At 43.3% G+C, this 18279-nt stretch overlaps 1 protein-coding gene across 7 annotated transcripts in view; it reads right to left on the bottom strand.

The window, feature by feature from the left end:
• LOC106569186 (laminin subunit alpha-3) overlaps window positions 1-18279 on the bottom strand; it is a 117922-nt gene that overhangs the window by 79390 nt on the left and 20253 nt on the right. For all 7 annotated transcript variants that reach the window (XM_014140273.3, XM_014140270.3, XM_045694150.2 and 4 more), the window contains 5 exons: window positions 6514-6631; window positions 5059-5177; window positions 4771-4941; window positions 3920-4017; window positions 1948-2063 (listed from right to left, as the gene is read on the bottom strand). In XM_014140273.3, the coding sequence (XP_013995748.3) occupies window positions 1948-2063; window positions 3920-4017; window positions 4771-4941; window positions 5059-5177; window positions 6514-6631 (622 nt within the window). The remainder of the gene's footprint in view (window positions 1-1947; window positions 2064-3919; window positions 4018-4770; window positions 4942-5058; window positions 5178-6513; window positions 6632-18279) is intronic.

The following is an 18279-nucleotide window of genomic DNA, read 5'->3' as shown; positions in this document are numbered from 1 at the left end:
ACACACAGACAGGTAAGAGTCAGTACTGTATTGTATATATTATATCTAGTTACTATCTGTTACTATCCATTACTATCCGTTCCAAAAAGTGCAACTATAAAGTCTATCGAGCTCAAAACGATTTGTTTTAATGTCGCATAGAGCTGTTTCTTTTTTTAAACAATCTTTTTATTAAGAGCTGTCATTTTATTGTGAGGAACTGCAGTTTTATCAGACATTGTTTCTGTTTTGTCCTCTGTTATGTGAGTTTTTTTAACAGGACTGTACTTCCTCTACTTTCTCCTGTAAAACCTCCTCCTAAATCTGCCCGGTTAATGTTTATGAATGGTTAGGGTGCATTTGTAATGTGAGTGTACTGATTGGATTACAGACTTCTCCCTTGCTATCTCTCTTTCGCTCTCTCTTGTTCTGCGGTTGTAAAGTTGCAGGGTCAAGTTTCAGCATCTCCGACACAGGATCTTGTCAGCAGGCCAAGGCAATTTGGAACCAGCTGGCATTGGGACTGACTGGCTGGCTGTATAGAGTACAGCAGTAGTGGCGCTGGGCTAGCTACAGTAGACTGCATACAGTGCAGTTCATCACCACATACCACATGAGTAACGCCCTCAACAGTTTGCTGAGGACTCTTCCTAGTTCCAACACCATATCAGGGCATTTAGCACCGAAGCTAACGGTGGAGGAGATGGTGAAAGAATCATAAAGATAAGATATTGCTACCATGGAAAGGAAAAATACGTGTCTATTAGTGGAATTAACTCTTTAGAAATATCACCAGTTTACCTATTTGCTTATGGCCTTGCCTACACCTAGCAACTTGTTTTTTAAATTATATGAGCAAAAAATATACCATTTTATTTGGAACGGCAAGCCAGACAAAATTAAACAGGCCAATTTATTCAATGAATATGAGTTTGGAGGGCAGAAATGATTAAATATTAAAGTATTAGAGCTCTCACTAAAGGCTTCAGTCATACAAAAGTTATACTTAAATCCGCACTGGGTCTCCAGCAGATTAGTCAGAATGTCTCATTTCATGTTCAAGAATGGCCTTTTTCCCTTTATTCAAATTACAACCTTTCACTTTCAGTCACTTGAAAATGAAATAATCTCCAAAATATCGCAACTTTTAAAACAAGCCATAGAAAGTTGGTTGCAATTTCAGTTTAATCCACCAGCAAAAACAGAACAAATATTACAACAAATATTATGCTTAAACTCAAATACACTAATTGATAAAAAAGAAAACATTACTTTTGAAAAAAATTGTTAAATGATAGGACTAATAAATAATGCTGGTGGAGTTGTCACATATGCAGCTAACAAAAATATATGGAAATGTCTGCTCTACCCAAAATTACAACCAAATATTTGCATATATATCTGTGGCTCCGCTTTCCCATGACACTGAAAAACTCCTTTGTGACAAAGGAGAGATAGTAAACAACGGTCATATCCACATACCTAGTTAACAATATCGTGGCATCACAAACCAAACAATGCTGGCTTGGCAATTAGTTCTTTACACGTTGTACTTTTCAGCACAGTTCCAGTAATTATGTATTGTCATGGATGTGCAAGCAGGGCAGGCCAGTACAGCTTGGTTTGGCTTGGTTTGGCTCGGTTTGGCTCAGTAGTGTGAATAGAGAACAGATACAGCAGAGTGAGGGTGAAGCATGGCACTAACGTTGGGACACAGACCGAACAGTCAGAGAACAAAGAGAAGAGCTTGAGGATGGAGACTGACTAAGAGAGGAGGGTGACAATGGAGGGTGGCAAAGAGAGGAGAGTTGAGGGGAATAAAGCGAGGAGGGTAAGGGTGGAGAGTGGCAAAGACAGGAGGTGAGGATGGAGGGTGACAATGAGAGGAGTGTTGAGGGGAACAAACAGAGGAGGGTAAGGGTGGAGGGTGGCAAAGAGAGGAGAGTGATGGTGGAGGGTGGTACTCACGTTGGCACTCGTTGGGGCTGTCTGTCGTCGCCACCCGCCATGGCTTCTGGTTGAACCCTGGACAGCAACGGTCACATGACTCACCACAGGTGTTGTGTTTGCACTCGCACTGCAGCCTAAAGACAGGAGAAGAAAAGAAGAGACATCTGGGTTTCCTGCATCATTCTTTCACATTTATGACTCTCCAAGAACGGCGCCGGAGAGGGTGGCTGCGGTTTTAGGTGCTCCTAACCAACTGTGCTATTTTGTTACATTTTTTGCGTTGATTGTAACTTATCTTTTTACTTATTTTGTACATAATGTTGCTGCTACCGTCACTTATGACCAAAAATAACTTCTGGACATCAGCACAGCGATTACTCACCTCAAACTGGACGAAGATTTTTCTTTAACGAGTCTGACACGAAGGATATACTGCTTTCTCTGGAATGGGCCCAAATCGACATCATTTGCGTGAAGAAAATACAGAGAAAAAGGGGGCGGAGGTCGGCTGCCTTCTGAGAATTTGTACAACACCTAGTCCCCCTCAGGAGACTGAAAAGATTTGCCATGGGTCCTCAAATCCTCAAAAAGGTCTACAGCTGCACCATCGAGAGCATCCTGACTGGTTGCATCACCGCCTGGTATGGTAACTGCTCGACCTCCGATCGCAAGGCACTACAGAGAGTAGTGCGTATGGCCCAGTACATCAATGGGGCCAAGCTTCCTGCCATCCAAGACCTCTATACCAGGTGGTGTCAGAGGAAGGCCCAAAAAATTGCCAAGGACTCCAGCCACCCTAGTCATTGACTGTCCTCTCTGCTACCACATGGCAAGCGGTACCGGAGTGCCAAGTCTAGGTCAAAAAGGCTTCTTAACAACTTCTACCCCCAAGCCATAAGACTCTTGAACAGTTAATGAAATGGCTACCCGGACTATTTGCATTGTCCCCACCCTACCCTGCATTGTTACGCTGCTGCTACTCTCTGTTTATTATCCTTGCAGTGTCACTTTGCCTCTACCTACATGTACATATTACCTCAATTACCTCAACTAACCGATGGTCCCGCACATTGACTCTGTACAGGAACCCCCTGTATATTAGCCTCGCTACTATTATTTTATTGTTGCTCCTTAATTATTTGTTATATTTCTATTTTTCTTAACTGCATTGTTGGTTAAGGGCTTGTAAGTAAGCATTTCACTGTAAGGTCCACACCTGTTGTATTTGGATCATGTGAAAATAAAATGTAATTTCATTTTGAAGAGAGGATGTCATGTAGCCTACCTGTATATAATCAATATAGAGCATCTCTACTCAAAAGCATCTTCATGCAAGGTGTAAAACAGTCAAATAACTTCCAAAGTGAGTGAAGCCAATACAATGGATAGATCAGTCGTCACTATCAAACTGCAGGATGATGTCATTAACCCTTATTGTTTTCATTGCCGATAAAATACATCAGCTCTATAACAACATAATCTTGGCCTCTTGCCAACGGTTTACATCACACTTACAATTACTACTAATCAGTATAACTAAAATAACCGGTTGCCTTTTTACAATGGCAATGCCAGGAAACAAACAGATGAGGTCATTTCTATCAAACCACCAACTATCTCTTCAATCTCAGACGCAGATGCTCTAAGTTACACCAACAATTTCTTCAGTTTTAATCTCATCCCATACATTCCAGAACACCAACTGACTGAACACAACACATCCATTCAAACCTGTAAATGATGAATAAACAATCTACAAAAGAAGAGTTTATCATTCTGGATTACTCAATGAATCCTCTCCTCTTTCTTTTGGGAAACGTTTGCATACATAATACGCGTATTACAGTGAATGAATGATGGACAAATAATTCAATTGTAAGCATCAACAACAAGAAACTAAGTTAAAAATAAACAATGTTTTAGCTAGTCAAAAACAAGTGCATAGGCTTACAAATGTTACAGGTGAAGGTAAGAAAAGGGCTCAACTCACCGATTCGGGTTGCCTTGGTTACGTCCCCCACACACCTGTGCATGGCCGTGACAAACGCAGCGTCCCCCGACACTGATGTCTTTGATGCTGTAGTAATACTGTCAACAACACAGAGAGGGAACAACACCGTCAGAATATTTTAGCAGAACCAAAACAATCAGCTCTATTTGAAACACTCCATATCAACCTCACCTAAACAAACCCAGCCATAGTCTGGCACCGCAGCTGATCCGAGTCACATTGGGTTAACTGGTTTTTAGTCAAGGCCTAGGCGACAGACCCTCACTAGCATCATTTAAGATGCATTTATACAGGTGCAGTACCAGTCAGACGTTTGGACACACCTACTCATTCCAGGGTAACCAAAAAAGTAACCAAAGGAGTTAAATAAATCATCCAAACTATTTCATGTCTTCACTATTATTCTACAATGTAGAAAATAATACAAATACAGAAAAACCCTGGAATGAGTAGGTGTTTCCAAACTTTTGACTGGTACTGCACGCACGCACACACGCACACACGCACACGCTCCGGACATTGCTCGTCCTAATATTGATATATTTCTTAATTGCATAATTTTTTAATTGCATTTGTGTATATTGTTGTGAATTGTTAGATATTACTGCACTGTTAGAACTAGGAACACAAGCATTTCGCTACATTTGATTTGATGAGGCAGCAGGTAGGCTGCATATAACAGGTTGGTGTGAGATAATGTCATTGTGTTTTGTACTCTGCTGACGATGCATTCCTTGTTGAGTTGAGCTGTAATGAACTGAACTGAATTGATCTGAACTGTAAAGAACTGAATTGGGTGCCTGTCCTGCTGTTGTGTGACTCAGTCTCACCCTGCGTGTGACAGTGGGGTCCCTCTGGGCCTTGGAGATGAGGTGCCCCAACAGAGTGCTGGTCCTGAGGAAGTGCAGGCGGATGTTGGTGGCTTTGGTGAAATCTCTCAGCACTGGAGAATAGCTGAAGTTCTTAGAGCCCGGGCGACCGTTGACCAGAGACACCACAATCTGGACAACAACACAACATCACTCAGACACAAATATCCCCATCAATCTATAGAAGTAGTAGTCTTTTGGTACATTTCACAGGATTCAGCAATTCCCATTCCCAATTCAGTTTCTCACCTCTCCGTTCTCCAATGGGACAGTTTTAGAGTACTCTGTGGTGCAGATCTGGTCGTCATCTCCAACTATGCGTCCATTCGGTTGTTTGCCAAACCTCTCAATGCACTCCCTTTCAGAATCTGATATCAAGAACACAAAGAGTGGTCTGTCAACTACACAGGAGGCTGGTGGCCCCTTAATTGGAAGGAGGACGGGCTCATAGTAATGGATGGAACGGAATGTATGGAATGGTATCGAGCTCAAACACAATGTTTCCATGTGTTTTTATACCATTCCAATGACTCCATTCCAGTCATTATTATGAGCTGTCCTCCCCTCAGCAGCCTCCTGTGGTCAAATACCATCATCTCTCTATCAGGGGCCCACCATGACAGGCCTTGGTGGTTATTTGTCTAAAATACTTTCTTCATCATATTCTTCACCTGCATCTTTTGCCTCTGATCTTATCCATCACTATTAGAAGAAAAAAAGCATGTAGCCTTGTCTGAGCCAGAACGGCCCATAGGGTCTATATCCTGTTTTTGTAGCATGAGGCAGCTTGATGTACGAGTACACCCCCTGGAGAGGACGCCAGTCTATTGCAGGGCCTTGACTGTAACCCTGAATCGAAATTGGAATGTTGAAAATTGAAAAATCGTTGCTATTTTTGTGAAGATACATCTACTGAATACCAAGAATTAAGACTATTAAATACATAGAGCCAGGAGTGTATGAATCTTCGAGAGAGAGAAAACCCTAAACTGAAATTCAAAGCTGTTTCTGCTGGGAAGGTGTGTGTGCTCACACAGGTGCCTCACAGGGACTGGACATGTCTTCACTTTGAGAGCAGGCTGGTGAGTCTGTGTAGGCCAGGGGGCGGTATATAGCAGAGAGTAGACCTACTGACTGGATCATATATGTATCATAAGTCACTCATAAACTAAGCTCTTTGCACTTATGGTTAAGTATTAGTATTACAGCTCTGTAGAACAGCACGTTTTGGGCTTCACAAATCTTTTACGAAGACATTTCATCACAATATGAGATTTTCATATGTGTGGGAATGTTTGCCAATTCCCTCTAGTCTGCATTAAGCAGCAACACATCTGAATTTCAAGGAATGTGAAAAAACATGTACTGGACGATAGGTCATCTTCATGATCCAATAACGCTGTTTTCAACTGTTTCAAAAGTTTTCAAGTTAGGGCGGCAGGTAGCCTAGCCTGGGCCAGTAATCAAAAGGTTGCTGGTTCGAATCCCAGAGACACCTAGGTTATAAATCTGCCGATGTGCCCTTGAGCAAAGTACTTAACCCTAATTGATCCTGTAAGTCTCTCTGGATAAGAGCGTCTGCCTAATGACTCAAATATAAATGTCAGTCCTGCCCAACCAAGAGCCTTGAAAAGCACAAGCATGATACACAAATGTGTATACTGTGCACATGGTATGAATTGGAAAAGAAACAGCAACACTTACGAGCAAAGTACTGCCATGAAGTGTATGTTTTCCCATGATCCAGGGAACGCTCCAGGACCCACAGGTCAGGCCGCGGGGCGTTGGCAAACTTGATCAGGACGTAGGCCACATGGAAGAGCTGTAAACAAGATTAACACAAAGAGTACAGCAGTGTAAAACAAAGGGCTACAAACAAGTTGTTAATGGATTCTGGCAGTAGAAGTTGTTGGTTCAAAACGCTGTGGTTTCCTGTGCCTTGGTCCACTAACACCAGCTCAGTCTTGGCAGACGGCTCAGCCTCAGACAATACTCCATTTCCTTTCACGTGAAGGCTAGAGCACAATCACTTCAACAACAATAATCTGCTCGACCTGTACCTCCTCCGGCTAGCGAAAACCACCACAGCCTAATGCCCTGAAATCTGCTGGCTTAGCCGTTGGGTCAAACGTTCTAATCAAATTCTGTGTCTGCTTTCCTTCCTTTTTAATAACAGTTGACTTGAAACTTGTATTTCTCATATCACAACCATGTGGCCCTCAAGTGCTCATATAGTGTGGTACAGTAAAATACAACCATTGGAAATTATTATCGGCTCAATGAGACCTGTGTTGAGATTGGATGGAACTGCTGCAGGTGCTTCTGAAACACCCATCCTCCATGTCCTCTGGAGAGAGATTTCTCCCTTCAAAAAACACAGGCTTTACAAGACCACCGGATGATGATGATGATGATGATGATGATGATGATTGTTCCCCAGTGTACACTACCCTTTCTCTACGACCCTCACGGCTGTTTCCACACTCAATGTTCCTCTCTCGCCATCATCATCATCAGGGCTCAAGAGTGGGTTGCTTCAGTTCGATTACATAGAATTGAAAAGCTGCTTTTTTTTTCAACAGTCAAAGCCATCTTTGTGGTGGTTGCCATGGAGCTTGCACGGCTCGGAATTAGAACTTATGACATCAGACCACACAGAAGTGGCAATTGCAGTGTAAACAAACACACCTGACCACCCCACCCTCACTTTTCTGCTTTTAAGGCTGCAAGCTAAAATTATTTCCAAAAGATTTCATTATTAGCAGAGATCCTAAAACATGAGAGAGAAACATAAAAGACCATGCACACATGAGCTTGACATACTGCAAGAAAACTGTATCTAACAAAGAACATGATCTTCAAAAAGAATGGCCCTGCTTTAAAACTGTCTGCTTTTGGCAGAGTTGAAAAGGATAAAGGCAGGCCCACACTAGTCTGGGATCATTCAGAGTCTCCAAAACCCCAGCATGCTTTTGTGATTGGAGTTAAAGTTCTCCGTCTCCCTTTGTCTCTCCTTGCACGAGGAAGAGCTGTGCTAATAGTGATATCAAAGCAAAGCAAACTCTTGGCCGAGGAGTCTGAGACTTGTCAACCAGGCTCCACAATTAACTTGGAAGGATTGCATCCCCCCACCTTGAGAAATGACCAGTAGTTAATTTGGATTTGATTGATCTGAGGAAGGTTCAGGGGGTCAGATAGTATGTTGAGCCTGGTCTTGTCTTGCCAAGTCAACACACATAAACCATTACAGAACACTCCAAGCAGCTGGTCAAAACCTCTGCTTTCAACAAGTAGCCTAGATAAGTGTGCAAAGATCTAAGTTTAGAAGCAAAATGAATGGAGTGGAAGTCTTAAAGACAATGATTTGTGCGCAATCTTATAGCTCTTGTCTTAACCCCGTTGGCAAACACCCTGTTCTGACCTCTATTGCTCATGGGAGTGTCTCAAAGCTAATCAGAGAACACTTCCACCCACCATGCTACAGGATACACAAGGAACAAAAATATATAATCTGAGATTCTGAGTACACAAACAAAACGTAGGCTGCATATTGTCAGACCTAAAAACAGACACAAGGCAAAGTCTTGGCTGAGAGCTGAGAGGTTGCTATCAATAGACTGGGTTTGTTGAAGAGGAAGGAGCAGGAAGATGTTGGTTTACACGCGTTGGGATGCGATGATGGTGGGACTGGGATGGGGGGGTGGCCAGAGACGTGTCGACTGGCATGTGGGCCTGTTTCAGATTCCTGCCATGCCGTCACATTTCTCCCCCCTCTCCCCCCATGTCACCATGCCAGGGCATGCCACTGCTTTCAGGAACCTGTCCCTGACAAGTGGCACACAACAGCGACAATCTTCTAGGCCAGAGGAACGCAGCTCACACATAAAACAGAGACCAAACATAAATAAGTGAGATTAAAAATACCTGCCACAAACTGATTCTCTAGTAACTACCTATGAAATATCCCTAAAGTCCAACAAAAATCACAAAATGATGTAATCAAAAATAAAAAAGTGAACTCTTCTTTCTTTGTACAGGTATAAAACATGAATTACTTCATAGAATAAAAGCAAATCCTATCTGTGGATTGGCATCAGGGTTGGGCTCAATTCAGAATTTTGGAATTGAATCACGGAATCAGTAGGCTATTAAACAAACATTCAAACAGAAGCAGGATCGGTCTTATTTCTGTAGAGATATATATATATACTGCTCAAAAAAATAAAGGGAACACTTAAACAACACATCCTAGATCTGAATGAAATAAATAATCTTATTAAATACTTTTTTCTTTACATAGTTGAATGTGCTGACAACAAAATCACATAAAAATAATCAATGGAAATCCAATTTATCAACCCATGGAGGTCTGGATTTGGAGTCACACTCAAAATTAAAGTGGAAAACCACACTACAGGCTGATCCAACTTTGATGTAATGTCCTTAAAACAAGTCAAAATGAGGCTCGGTAGTGTGGGTGGCCTCCACGTGCCTGTATGACCTCCCTACAACGCCTGGGCATGCTCCTGATGAGGTGGCGGATGGTCTCCTGAGGGATCTCCTCCCAGACCTGGACTAAAGCATCCGCCAACTCCTGGACAGTCTGTGGTGCAACGTGGCGTTGGTGGATGGAGCGAGACATGATGTCCCAGATGTGCTCAATTGGATTCAGGTCTGGGAAACGGGCGGGCCAGTCCATAGCATCAATGCCTTCCTCTTGCAGGAACTGCTGACACACTCCAGCCACATGAGGTCTAGCATTGTCTTGCATTAGGAGAAACCCAGGGCCAACCGCACCAGCATATGGTCTCACAAGGGGTCTGAGGATCTCATCTCGGTACCTAATGGCAGTCAGGCTACTTCTGGCGAGCACATGGAGGGCTGTGCGGCCCCCCAAAGAAATGCCACCCCACACCATGACTGACCCACCGCCAAAACGGTCATGCTGGAGGATGTTGCAGGCAGCAGAACGTTCTCCACGGCGTCTCCAGACTCTGTCACATCTGTCACGTGCTCAGTGTGAACCTGCTTTCATCTGTGAAGAGCACCGTGCGCCAGTGGCGAATTTGCCAATCTTGGTGTTCTCTGGCAAATGCCAAACATCCTGCACGGTGTTGGGCTGTAAGCACAACCCCCATCTGTGGACGTCGGGCCCTCATACCACCCTCATGGAGTCTGTTTCTGACCGTTTGAGCAGACACATGCACATTTGTGGCCTGCTGGAGGTCATTTTGCAGGGCTCTGGCAGTGCTTCTCCTGCTCCTCCTTGCCCAAAGGCGGAGGTAGCGGTCCTGCTGCTGGGTTGTTGCCCTCCTACGGCCTCCTCCACATCTCCTGATGTACTGGCCTGTCTCCTGGTAGCGCCTCCATGCTCTGGACACTACGCTGACAGACACAGCAAACCTTCTTGCCACAGTTCGCATTGATGTGCCATCCTGGATGAGCTGCACTACCTGAGCCACTTGTGTGGGTTGTAGACTCCGTCTCATGCTACCACTATAGTGAAAGCACCGCCAGCATTCAAAAGTGACCAAAACATCAGCCAGGAAGCATAGGAACTGAGAAGTGGTCTGTGGTCCCCACCTGCAGAACCACTCCTTTATTGGGGGTGTCTTGCTAATTGCCTATAATTTCCACCTGTTGTCTATTCCATTTGCACAACAGCATGTGAAATGTATTGTCAATCAGTGTTGCTTCCTAAGTGGACAGTTTGATTTCACAGAAGTGTGATTGACTTGGAGTTACATTGTGTTGTTTAAGTGTTCCCTTTATTTTTTTGAGCAGTATATATATATATATATATATATATATATATATATATTTCACATGCACATATATATATATATATGGATGATTTATAAAGCCAGGGACATTTAACAGTTAGGCTATTGATTATAGACCTAATTAAGTTGGCGTTTCCTCTCTCCTCAATTTTCTTAGACAATTAAGGCAAGTGCTGTTTTCTCATCTCCTAACTCCGCTGCTGCCTGCGACACATAGTTCTCAAAACCAATATGCTGGTTAACTTTACTAATATGCATATACTGTAGCAACATGGTCTAGGAAAAGGCACCAATTCAACAGCACACTGATGTGTTTCAGAACCGCGGACAGCGACCGCTATCCAACCTGGGAGAAACGCATGTTATAAAATAATATAATTTTTTATTAGTGTTGCACCTTTGTTCTTACGTAATATAACCCTATACAACTTCAGTAGCACATGTCTTAGTGATGGACTGTGCCATCCCCATGACCTCCACAATGGATTAGTCCACTAAGACTGGCATGAATCAGACAGGTGTCTTGTACTAAAGAAATCTCGGATGACCAACAGCCTATCGACCAAACAATCAAACAAAAAACCAATGAGGTATAAAGAACTCGAGTCTGACCGTTGTTTTTTAGATAATCTACTCACGTTCGCATATGCCAATTCATGGACTGTCTATAAATGGGTTGCATTCGGTTTTGACGGACCAACATCGCATTCGTGTCATCATGTCATCCAAAAACATGGCAGACATTGGGTGAATATAAAATGTTAATATCTTCGGCTGAGTGATGAAGAAAAAAAAACTGCCTCAGCAACAATTATTTGAATTTTTCTATGTATTTTTGGTGCACAAATATTACAACTAAAGTGTCTTATTAGGAATTTTCTAATCTGACTTCTCTATGTGGTCGTCTATGGAAATAGTCTTTCTGAGCCAGGCATCACTTAAACTGCAGTACTGAAGCAAGACTGTAGGAGCAGTTGAAACCGTGCTTCTAGAACTGAACCCTGGCCCCTTGCATTCAACCAGAGAGGAAGAGGCGAAGCGAGAGGGGAAACTCAGTCCAAAATCTGTCTCCTCCAGCATGTGGTGTTTTTTAGTTTTTCACCCACCAAGCAATCAGGTTTTGTTTTGAGGTCAATGAGAGAGTGTTGAATTTAGTCAACAAAAAACACAATGGTTTATTTGCAACATGAGGCTAATTTGATAGAATAGAAGTTTCGTAAGGCTTAGGTTGTTACGAGTGTACTGATATAAGTAGGACACGTGACATCCTGGCAATGTTGATAAAAAACACTTTATATTGGAGTTGCGCCTGGGGTTGTGCCTGTTGTTCACAGGACTATCTGCCCTCTCAATGGCTAGAATTGTCCCACCCGATCTCACCTCCTCCCAATGAGGACATGTATTTCCATTGTTAGAGTGGCAACTCGAACATCTGGTCAATCAATATAATGGATAATCTGTGATTCATGAGTTGAAATTAAATTTAAACTGGCCACACCCCACAGGATGTAGAATTTGAATATGAGTTTGAGTGACGGGAAGTAGAATTTTAAAGAAATTCCACTCAGTCATAGAACATGAGAGTTTCATTCAATCTGACAGGACACATTTCCAGATACCAAAGAATATATAACTTTTGTCTGAAAACAATGTTCATATACTCTTTTAACCTTAGTGCTTAGAATAGCAAATTATATTTCCACCAACCATGTAATTTGTTTTGCTTCTTTTTGAAGGCCTCAGGGTCAACTTGAGGATGTCATGCATTCTGAAAAAGGGATTGAAAAATCGCATACACTTTTTTCTTTACCTGATCATTCATTTTAAGAGTTTGCCCTGAAAATCAATTGTTTCAACAATAGTTTATATGCATGTACAGTACCAGTCAAAATTTTGGACACACCTACTCATTCAAGGGTTTTTCTTTATTTTTACTATTTTCTACATTGTAGAATAATAGTGAAGACATCAACATTATGAAATAACACATATGGAATCATGTAGTAACCAAAAAAAGTGTTAAACAAATCAAAATATATTTTAGATGGAATCATGTAGTAACCAAAAATATATTTTAGATTTTAGATTCTTCAAAGTAGCCACCCTTTCCTTTGATGGCACACTCTTTGCATTCTCTCAACCATGTTCATGAGGAATGCTTTTCCAACAGTCTTGAAGGAGTTCCCACATATGCTGAGCACTTGTTGACTGCTTTTCCTTCACTCTGCAGTCCAACTAATCTCAAACCATCTCAATTGGGTTGAGGTCGGGTGATTGTGGAGGCCAGGTCATCTGATGCAGCACCATCACTCTCCTTCTTGGTCAAATAGCCCTTACACAGCCTGGAGGTGTGTTTGAAGTCATTGTCTTGTTGAAAAACAAATGATAGTCCCACTAAGCGCAAACCAGATGGGATGGCGTACCGCTACAGAATGCTGTAGTAGCCATGCTGGTTAACTTGTTATGGATAGGGGGCAGTATTTTCACGGCCGGATAAAAAACGTACCCGATTTAATCTGATTATTACTCCTGCCCAGAAACTAGAATATGCATATAATTATTAGCTTTGGATAGAAAACACTCCAAAGTTTCTAAAACTGTTTGAATGGTGTCTGTGAGTATAACAGAACTCATTTGGCAGGCCAAAACCTGAGAAGATTCCTTACAGGAAGTGCCCTCTCTGACCATTTCTTGGCCTTCTACACTCTCTTTATTGAAAACTGAGGATCTCTGCTGTAACGTGACACTTCCTACGGCTCCCATAGGCTCTCAGAAGGCGGCAAAACGTTGAATGATGACTTTGCAGGCCATGGCTGAAAAACAGTAGCGCATTTGGATAGTGGTCGATCAGAGAACAATGATAAAGGGGGCGCGTGCACGAGCCGACACCATGTTTTTATTTTTTCGTCTTTGAACGAAAACAGGGTTTCCCGGTCGGAATATTATCGCTTTCTTACGAGAAAAATCGCATAAAAATTGATTTTAAACAGCGGTTGACATGCTTCGAAGTACGGTAATGGAATATTTCGAATTTTTTTGTCACGAAACGCGTCGGGCGCGTCACCCTTCGGATAGTGTCTTGAACGCACGAACAAAACGCCGCTATTTGGATATAACTATGGATTATTTGCAACCAAACCAACTTTTGTTATTGAAGTAGAAGTCCTGGGAGTGCATTCTGACGAAGAACAGCAAAGGTAATCCAATGTTTCTTATAGTAAATCTGAGTTTGATGAGGGCCAAACTTGGTGGGTGTCAAAATAGCTAGCCTGTGATGGCGAGCTATCTACTCAGAATATTGCAAAATGTGCTTTCACCGAAAAGCTATTTTAAAATCGGACATAGCGATTGCATAAAGGACTTCTGTATCTATAATTCTTAAAATAATTGTTATGTTTTTTGTGAACGTTTATCGTGAGTCATTTAGTAAATTCACCGGAAGTTTCGGTGGGTATGCTAGTTCTGAATGTCACATGCTAATGTAAAAAGCTGTTTTTTGATATAAATATGAACTTGATTGAACAAAACATGCATGTATTATATAACATAATGTCCTAGGAGTGTCATCTGATGAAGATCAAAGGTTAGTGCTGCATTTAGCTGTGGTTTTGTTTTTTGTGACATTATATGCTAGCTTGAAAAATGGGTGTCTGATTATTTCTGGCTGGGTACTCTGCTGACATAATCTAATGTTTTGCTTTCGCTGTAAAGCCTTTTTGAAATCGGACAGTGTGGTTAGATAAAGGAGAGTCTTGTCTTTAAAATGGTGTAAAATAGTCATATGTTTGAAAATTGGAAGTTTTCGGATTTACGAGGACTTTGTATTTCGCGCCACGCCCATCATTGGATATTGGAGCAGGTGTTCCGCTAGCGGAACGTCTAGATGTAAGAGGTTTGAAGTGTGCCTTGAATTCTAAATAAATCACTGAGAGCGTGACCAGCAAAGCACCCCCACACCATCACACCTCCTCCTCCATGCTTCACGGTGGGAACCACACATGCGGAGATCATCATGTCTCACAAAGACAAGGCGGTTAGAACCAAAAATCTCCAATTTGGACTCATCAGACCAAAGCACAGATTTCCACCGGTCTAATGTCCGTTGCTCGTGTTTCTTGGCCCAAGCAAGTCTCTTCTTATTATTGGTGTCCTTTAATAGTGGTTTCTTTGCAGCAATTCGAAAATGAAGGCCTGATTCATGCAGTCTCCTCTGAACAGTTGATGTTGATATGTGTCTGTTACTTGAACTCCGTGAAGCATTTTTTTGGGCTGCAATTTCTGAGGCTGGTAACTCTAATGAACTCTGCAGCAAAGGTAACTTTGTGTCTTCCTTTCCTGTGGGGGTCCTCATGAGAGCCAGTTTCATCATAGTGCTTGATGGTTTTTATGACTGACTGACTTTATTGTCTTAAAGTAATGATGGACTGTCATTTCTCTTTGCTTATTTGAGCTGTTCTTGCCATAATATGGACTTGGTCTTTTACCAAATAGGGATATCTCTGTATACCACCCCTACCTTGTCAAAACACAACTGATTGGCTCAAACGCATACTTCCGGCGACGACAGAGATGGCCGCCTCGCTTCGCATTCCTAGGAAACGATGCAGTATTTCGTTTTTTTATGTAATATTTCTTACATTGTTACCCCAGGAAATCTTAAGTTTTATTACATACAGCCGGGAGGAACTATTGGATATAAGAGCAACATCAACTTACCAACATTACGACCAGGAATAAGACTTTCCCGAGGCGGATCCTGTTTGGTCCACCACCCAGGGCAATGGATCGGATCCCAGCCGGTGACCCAAAACAACGGCGCCGCAGAAGGTGCAGACGGAGCTGTCTTCTGGTCAGGCTCTGTAGACGGGCACATCGCGCACCGCTCCCGAGTATACTACTCGCCAATGTCCAGTCTCTTGACAACAAGGTAGATGAAATCCAAGCAAGGGTTGCATTCGATCACGTGGACTGGGATATGTTTGCTCTTTGTTTCAAGGAAACATGGCTCACTCGGGATACGTTATCAGAGTCGGTACAGCCACCTGGCATCGCGCTGACAGAAACAAACATCTCTCTGGTAAGAAGAAGGGCGGGGGTGTATGCCTTATGATTAACAAGACGTGGTGTGATCATAACAACATACAGGAACTCAAGTCCTTTTGTTCACCTGACCTAGAATTCCTTACAATCAAATGCCGTCTGCATTATCTACCAAGAGAATTGTCTTCGATTATAATCACAGTCGTGTATATCCCCCCGCAAGCAGACACCTCGACCGCCCTGAAAGAACTTAATTGGACTCTATGTAAACTGGAAACCACATATCCTGAGGCTGCATTTATTGTAGCTGGGGATTTTAACAAGGCTAATGTGAAAACAAGGCTCCCTAAATTTTATCAGCATATCGAATGCGCGACCCGGGCTGGTAAAACCCTGGATCATTGTTACTCTAACTTCAGCGATGCATACAAAGTCCTCCCCCGCCCTCCTTTCGGAAAATCTGACCACGACTCCATTTTGTTTTTTCCCAGCCTATAGACAGAACTAAAACAGGAAACGCCCATGCTCAGGTCTGTTCAAAGCTGGTCCAACCAATCGGATTTCACGCTTCAAGATTGCTTCGATCACGTGGACTGGGATATGTTCCGCATAGCGTCGGACAATAACATTGATGAATACACTGATTAGGTGAGCGAGTTTATTAGCAAGTGCATCGGTGATGTTGTACCCACAGCGACTATCAAAACCTTCCCCAACCAGAAATCATGGATTGATGGCAGCATTCGCGCAAAACTGAAAGCGCGAACCACTGCTAATAATCAGGGCAAGGCGACCAGAAACATGACCGAATACAAACAGTGTAGCTATTCCCTCCGCAAGGCAATCAAACAAGCTAAGCATCAGTATAGAGACAAAGTAGAGTCGCAATTCAACAGCCCAGCCCCGTCGCGGACCATGATGTCTTGCTCCCAGACAAACTAAACAACTTCTTTGCTCGCTTTGAAGACAATACAGTGCCACCGACACGGCCCGCTACCAAAACCTGCGGGCTCTCCTTCACTGCAGCCAAAGTGAGTAAAACATTTAAAAGTGTTAACCCTCGCAGGGCTGCCGGCCCAGACGGCATCCCTAGCCGCGTCCTCAGAGCATGCGCAGACCAGCTGGCTGGTGTGTTTACGGACACATTCAATCAATCCCTATCCCAGTCTGCTGTTCCCACATGCTTCAAGAGGGCCACCATTGTTCCTGTTCCCAAAAAAGCTATGGTAACTGATCTAAATGACTATTGCCCCGTAGCACTCACTTCCGTCATCATGAAGTGCTTTGAGAGACTAGTCAAGGACCATATCACCTCCACCCTACCTGACACCCTAGACCCATTCCAATTTGCTTACCGCCCCAATAGGTCCACTGACGACGCAATCGCAATCACACTGCACACTGCCCTAACCCATCTGGACAAGAGGAATACCTATGTAAGAATGCTGTTCATCGACTACAGCTCAGCATTTAACACCATAGTACCCTCCAAACTCGTCATTAAGCTCGAGACCCTGGGTCTCGACCCCGCCCTGTGCAACTGGGTCCTGGACTTTCTGACGGGACGCCCCCAGGTGGTGAGGGTAGGAAACAACATCTCCTCCCCGCTGATCCTCAACACTGGGGCCCCACAAGGGTGCGTTCTCAGCCCTCTCCTGTACTCCCTGTTCACCCATGACTGCGTGGCCATGCACGCCTCCAATTTAATCATCAAGTTTGCAGATGACACTACTGTGGTAGGCTTGATTACCAACATCAACGAGACGGCCTACAGGGAGGAGGTGAGGGCCCTCGGAGTGTGGTGTCAGGTAAATAACCTCACACTCAACGTCAACAAAACAAAGGAGATGATCGTGGACTTCAGGAAACAGCAGAGGGAGCACCCCCCTATCCACATCAACAGGACAGTAGCGAAGAAGGTGGAAAGTTTTAAGTTCCTTGGCGTACACATCATGGACAAACTGAAATGGTCCACCCACACAGACAGTGTGGTGAAGAAGGCGCAATAGCGCCTCTTCAACCTCCGGAGGCTGAAGAAATTTGGCTTGTCACCAAAAACACTCACAAACTTTTACAGATGCACAATCGAGAGCATCCTGTCGGGCTGTATCACCGCCTGGTACGGCAACTGCTCCACCCACAACCGGAAGGCTCTCCAGAGGGTAGTGAGGTCTGCACAACGCATCACCGGGGGCAAACTACCTGCCCCCCAGGACACCTACACCACCCGATGTCACAGGAAGGCCAAAAAGATCATCAAGGACAACAACCACCCGTGCCACTGACTGTTCACCCCGCTATCATCCACAAGACGAGGTCAGGACAGGTGCATCAAAGCTGGGACCGAGAGACTGAAAAACAGCTTATATCTCAAGGCCATCAGACTGTTAAACAGCCATCACTAACATTGAGTCGCTGCTGCCAACATACTGACTCAAATCTCTAGCCACTTTAATAATTAAAAATTGGATGTAATAAATGTATCACTAGTCACTTTAAACTATGCCACTTTATATAATGTTTACATACCCTACATTACTCATCTCATATGTATATACTGAATTCTATACCATCTACTGCATCTTGCCTATGCCGTTCGGCTATCGCTCATCCATATATGTTTATGTACATATTCTTATTCATTCCT

This window comes from Salmo salar, chromosome 14 (genome assembly GCF_965601325.2).
Source record: "Salmo salar chromosome 14, fSalSal1, whole genome shotgun sequence".
In the NCBI taxonomy this organism is placed as follows: domain Eukaryota; kingdom Metazoa; phylum Chordata; class Actinopteri; order Salmoniformes; family Salmonidae; genus Salmo; species Salmo salar.
This window is presented reverse-complemented; position numbering and strand designations above follow the sequence as displayed.